Source organism: Gasterosteus aculeatus, chromosome 18, assembly GCF_964276395.1.
Source record: "Gasterosteus aculeatus chromosome 18, fGasAcu3.hap1.1, whole genome shotgun sequence".
NCBI classification, from domain to species: domain Eukaryota; kingdom Metazoa; phylum Chordata; class Actinopteri; order Perciformes; family Gasterosteidae; genus Gasterosteus; species Gasterosteus aculeatus.
Genome location: NC_135706.1, coordinates 11,591,285 through 11,597,552, shown reverse-complemented (window position 1 = coordinate 11,597,552; position 6,268 = coordinate 11,591,285). Strand labels below are relative to the sequence as shown.

Genomic DNA, 6,268 nt, shown 5'->3' with positions numbered 1-6,268 from the left:
GTTCATGCGGCGGGAAAAATATGTTTCGGGATTCTTGGGACGTCTCCAAGCAACAAGAACCTGACGCAGCCCTCCCCTCCCCGCCCCACCCCTCCCTCCGGCAGGCGCTCTGCTCTAAAACCAGTGGAGCGTGGAGCTGTTCGGGACGAGATGAGGTGAGAGCGCGCGGTGGATGGTCTTCACGGAGCTGCACGTCGGAGGGATTCGATAAACGGTAACGCAGCCACACGCAGATAGACCGACATGCTCCCGGCGGCGGGGAGGGCAGGTGGTTTAAAACGAGCGTCACCGTGAAGGCGATGTGGACGAGCAGGCAACTTGGGTGTCACTTGTATACAGAAATAATGCTAAGGCTACTTACACAATAACCTGCTACATTTCACTGCGTTTTACGGGGGGAAAAACATACTAACGCAACATGAGGAATTTGTACCACAACTTTTTCCTTTATGGATTAGGAATAAACCAATAATGCTAACCAGAATTTTAGAGAAGGCAGTCAGAAGGGAAAGCATTACACTTTCTATTATTCATTTACTCTGGTATATTCCCCATACATTTATAAAAAATGTCCACACACTTATTAGACATCCCCACATTCAAAGTTTGACGATAAATTATAGTAAAATGTGTTAACTCAAGGTTATTGTGATTGTATTAATGGCAGAAAGAATCATGTTAGATGGTAATCTAAATTTTTTTTTTACTCTAAAACGGATAAAAAAAGTTTATTTCACGTCTTAAAATGGGCTTTTTTCATCGACATGTATTCAACCAGAGAAGAGAACCTGTGGATTGTGATTCCCAGCATGATTTTCCCCTTTTATTTGTGGATCACACACTGTATTAAGTTTCTGCTGCCATAACAAAGTATCCAACATGCCTCAGCATTGTGCGTTTGCCTTTCCCAAATAGCTTTTATGTTACTCTGTGAACTCATAACAGTTAACAGCTTTATGCTGTGCTGGATAGACGAGCCAGACTGCTTTTGGTTCTTCAGCCTCTCCTAACCCCACAAATACATCTTGTTGGTGTGGCAACGATGCAACTCAATGTTGCTGAGCCATCAGATTGTGCTGCCTCAAAACCAGAGGAACGTAGTTGGATGCTGCCAGGTTTGGTTGGCAGTTGAAACATTTGGATCATGGCGATAGATTATTTTTTTTAATCTTTCCCCAGATCAGTTTATTAAGTTTTTCTGAAGACTAAGAATATAGATCTTAAGAGGATTGTTTTTATTATTTAAAAAAAAGTGTCTGTAAAGCGGCTAGTTTTATGGTGATTCTAAACCCTTTTATATATTTAAATTGGGTTCAAGCTAATATGCTTACACACACTCTTCCCCCTCTTTACAAACCTCTTGGCTCTGCAGTTTCTTTTCTCCATTTTAATCAATTCCTGTCTGTACATGTCCTGTCCTAACTTACTCTTAGAGATGCACGTGGCATTGCTTTATTTTCCGCCTCCTCTATTGGTCTCCTGTAACAACAGTGTGGTCCCCAGAGACCCACAGACAGAGTAGAAAATCCATTTCCCGGCTTTCATACATTAATGCAGCTACTCTTTGCAGTCAGAGGTCTATTTTACCTCGCAAAAACATAAGCCTATCATTAGACACAAGGGCAGTGACATCACCGCTGCTCTGCTGTGCCCGTTATGGAATAACTGAGCTCTAACCACTTATTGAGTGCTTGGAGACTTCGTAGGAAAGAGGACACTGGGCAGAGAGTCGGTTTTTGCTGCCACTGTTATGAGTGTGTGAGTTTGCTAAATCCATAAAGATTTAGTTTGTAACGTAACTTCCTCAGTTGACCTTACTGTGGGGCACCAGAACCCCTCCAGTGCTTCTAAACAGATAAAAACATATTTCGATTTGCTAGATTGAATTCTATTATTTCCAATTCAATGTTTCTTTAGCTCGGCTGATCCACCACTTTGGTCCAGACCCAAAGTCTTGTGAGATTTAGATTTCTGGTTATCTAATTTCTAATGACGTGTACCTAAAAAAAAATATATGTGTTTTTTGAAACATTTGTTGCATAAGTTTGTAGCTGGAAATGAGCGTAGTGCCAGCTGTCTGTCACTGTGTTGTTTGTTAAAGGCAATAAACCCAGAGGACAGGAGCTGGAAGTGGCTGATTTATCTACAACGACTGTCGTTGCTGTGGCAACAGTTTGTTCCTGTTAAACAGGAAGTTAAAATACTCAAACTATGTTCCCGCAGCGTGCTGGTGATAATGCGATGCGTTAGAAGTCAAATGCTCGATCTGAATCCCTTCACAGAACGCAGAGAGAGAGAGAGAGAGAGAACGGGTCCAGAGCCTCGTGCTCACCGACTGTCTGAGACGGGATCAAACGCAGCCTGTCGTGACACAGTTGCGGTGCAGTCTCGCACGTCAAATGTCACGCCGGTTTGGTCTCTTTGTCTCACTGGATGTGGTCGGTGGTACAGTCAGCGAATGTTTCACAGTGTGCTACTTTCTCTCCTGCGCAGATCTAAAGTTCCTCGGCCTCCACAGCAACAGAAACCCGTCACAGCAGAAGAGGCCACCGATGAGAAGATATCTCCGTCTATTTGTACCGTGATCCTTTTTATCCAGCGGTTGGATGATGGACGCTCCTCCAGCTCTCGGGATTTTTGTGGACCAGGCTGTCATCCCGGCGGAAGACGATTTGCCTTCAGATGACCACCTCCTGGACCTGAAGGCGCTGACGGAGAAACTGAGGCTGGAAACGAGGAGGCCTTCTTACCTGGAGTGGAAAGCCCGGCTCGCCAGGAGCGGAAAATTCCCGATGCAAGCGGAGCCTGAGGGGCAAACGGTCAGCGGCACGGAGACTGTGGGGAAGTCTCGCGTGATCCAGTGCAAGCTGCCATCGGGCGTCCTGAAGGGATTCGAGAACATCGATGAAGCTCTCAGCTGGCTGAGGAGAGAACTGGTGAGAAATTAGAACTGTATCATCTGTCTTTGGAATAGGGAGTGGATAGTTTGGCACCTTTTAAAAAAAATCATTTTTAATGTGAAGATGACTTCCTGCTACTTACAAATCAGCACTGGGCTCAGTGTCCAATTAGCAGGCATAAGAGTCCCATTCAAACTAGTGAGTGAGATTGGGGTCTCTCTCTCTCTCTCTCTCCACCAGACTGACATGCGCCTGCAGGACCAGCAGCTGGCCAGGCAGCTCATGCGGCTCCGCGGCGACATCAACCAGCTGAAGATCGAGCAGACGTGCCACCTGCACCGCCGGATGCTCAACGACGCCACCGTCGGCCTGGAGGAGCGGGACGAGCTGTCGGACCTGCTGTGCGAGTGTCCGGTCACGCCGGGCCTCGGCCTCTCGGCCCCGCTGAGGCTCATCGGCGTCACCAAGATGAACCTCAACTCCAGGCGCTTCTCGCTCTGCTAGCGGCAGCTCAGGGCGGCAGCTCAGGGCGGCCCTTTGTGGATCCCCTCGACCACGATGCCGCGAGGCGAACCTCGATGTAATGTCTGTTTTCATGCAGTCGCTATAGTCAAATAGAGGGATTTAGATCATGTGTATTGTATAGGAGCGCAGTAGGTACATGCGGTGTACAGTATATTTTTCTTCCAGACTATACGTGGCTTTGGCAGCTATAAACTGAAACCGAAAACCACAGCACATTTTAGGCCGTCGTGACTTGAAACAGAATACTAGCCGTTTTTAAACTACACGAAACAATCTTTGAGCTTATTCCTGTGCACTTTTTTGAACCTTACCACATACATGAGCTGAGATTTATCAAGCACATGTTAAAATATATTCTCCGTAGGATGTTTTTAGTGTGGAAATAATATTTCCTCGTCCTGCACCGTAATCTAAATGTTTTGTGCTTGCAAGAGGCCTTTATATTGATACAAATTGGATACTATACAGCATTCATAGGAGTTAGTGAGTAGCTTTAGAAAACATGTTTGTATGATGTAAATGATTCATGTGTTCTAACTATTGTCACAATGCACTAGTTGGTGATGCTTTCTTAAAGTCTGTCTTCTGTCTTTTTTTAAAGTAAAAGTATTTCATTTTTAGCATTTCCCTAATTGTTGAGTGTTTTTTTTCTTTTCTTCGTTTCTCTGAGAATAAACATTGTTTAGTTTATGTATAAACATCCAATTATCTCCTCTGCTCTATTTCCAAAGGACATGAATATGTGGATCTTGTTATGAGCTTTCGGTTATGATGACCGTAATGAGGGAATTCTTTTGTTAGACTTCATAATAGAGCGGAATATACCGTAAAACTATTTGTAAAATATGCTACCTTATCTGCGCCATTGTTCGTGCTAGTGTGATTGCACAAATGTTCTGGAAAGGAAAAGAATCCATGGAATACTTTTTCCAGCCTATAATCAGTACGACAAAAACAAAGCAGTTTCACTTCGATTTTTCCGTTCTATTGGAAACTAATGAATAAAAATAGCTTAATCCAAGAAAGTTTGCTACAGAGAAAGATCCTTCGGCTCGTTTTGATTCCAGGTCCACCAAACAGCTGTCGTTGGGTTCTGCCATTTAGATAATTTCATGCCTCATCATGTCATTTACATGACAAAATTTGAAGGGCATAAAATCAGGAACCTTCTCCTCCGCTGAAACTTGAACGCCACAAACTATCAGAAGCCACACGTCCGGATGCAGAAGTTGATTATATCATCTGCACTCGGTTTAAAATGAAATATACTCCAGTTAGATGTCCATGTCTCTCAAAGAAGGATGTGGTCATTCTACCTTTTGTTTGCCGTGAGACGTTTTTTTTCTGATGGGAATGTAGCCGTCATCCTTTTATTCCAGGGACGTCACACATGTCACACCTCAGACGCAGAGCTCTAAAAGCCACTGGGCTGCAGACGCTGCCGGGACCGACCGGCAGAAAACCTCAGCAAAGGTGAACCGGGAGGGTTGGGGGGTACCGGCGAGGGTCCCGTCTTCCCCGCCGAGCCTTTGTGTAGGAGTGTTATCGGTACATTCCATCACAGCTGGGGATTTTGACTTCTTGACTGTAAGGATGAGACGTTAGACACCACAGCACTCTTTTTTTTGGGGGGGGGGGGGGGTTCTTACCTGGACGATGAGATAAAAAATATATATTTTCTATATATATATGTTTTTTTTTTTTCTCATTTGCAACGGGTGATGCGGAACTAAGAGCCGAATCGGTTTGACCACACAATTAAACCCCCGGAGTGTCGAGACATCTATTCAGTGTTGGCAGTTGGAGGAAAAGAGGAACACTTGGACCGGCTCCTGGACACGTATTAAACAAGCCCTGCAGCTAAAAATAGAAAGCCGTGGTTTAACTGCTATGTTGGACATTCATTTGGGGAAAGCTGCTCGCTCCCTCTTTCCATTTCATTTTGGATTAGGCCGCATACTCGCGGAGAGATGTTGCCCAACCGGAGTAGTCAGACTTTTAATCTTCATGGCATCGGAGCTAAACGCCTCCGACGCTTCAGGAGGCACAAGTTCTCGCAGGTCGACCAGAGGCCCCACGGCGGCTGCCGTCGTAAAAAGATGATTAGCGAACTCTTCATAAAAGCAGCATGGGATCTTTTAATGCCTTAATTAGACCGACCGATCTGTCTAATGTGTTTAAATCATCTGGTTTTGAAAAAGTGGATTAAGAGGAGAATTTACAGGAGGCCAATTAGGAGTTCACAGAGCGCTGTGAGAGCAGAGACGGTTCAAGTCCAAAATAGTAATTTACTCTCTGCAGCAAAACCGCAAACGAACCACTAACGGTGTTTTCTCGACGATCTCGCTCCCTCGTTGGAGGCAGACGGCGTCTTGAGCCAAAAGGTGCCATTTGAAAACTGGCTGTAGCGTTCCGGTGCGCGCGTGCGTGCACGCCAACACATTGCACATCCAACTTCCATTCCCACAACTCAGGAAAGTAGATCAAGGGGAAAAAGAAAAAAAATGTAAGTCTGCTTTTGCAGACTGGAATGTAACTCAGCTCAAACTGTCCTGCCAATTTCTCGTCAATCAGACTTAGAAAACTAATCCCTCAAAGTTGAGGGGCGAGATTTGGCATGATTGCTTGGATGTTACTCGGACTGAGGCTTCCACAGCCGCTCATGTGCATCCAAGCAAATGCTCAGTCAGACAGGATAAGAACCAGATTAAACCTTCGCTCCTTGTGAAGTGACCAAATCCAAATCAGTCGAGGAGCCAGTCTCATTTAAAACTGCTCATAACGCCGCAGACAGGAGTGAAGTAGGATAAATCACGCTTAAAAATGTAACAACCAGGACGGAC

The 6,268-nt window shown here is 45.1% G+C and overlaps 1 protein-coding gene across 2 annotated transcripts; it reads left to right on the top strand.

The window, feature by feature from the left end:
- Positions 1-4,057, top strand: fam167ab (family with sequence similarity 167 member Ab). 2 transcript variants are annotated; one of them, XM_040160908.2, is made up of 3 exons: positions 1-214; positions 2,494-2,936; positions 3,141-4,057. In XM_040160908.2, exons 2-3 carry the CDS (start codon positions 2,607-2,609, stop codon positions 3,402-3,404), a joined length of 594 nt encoding a protein of 197 aa, XP_040016842.2. In that variant the 5' UTR covers positions 1-214; positions 2,494-2,606; the 3' UTR covers positions 3,405-4,057. The 2 variants fall into 2 exon arrangements, with proteins under 2 accessions (XP_040016842.2, XP_077949393.1); XM_078093267.1 differs by lacking the exon at positions 1-214 and having other exon boundaries at positions 2,493-2,936.
- Positions 4,058-6,268: the final 2,211 nt, after the last annotated feature.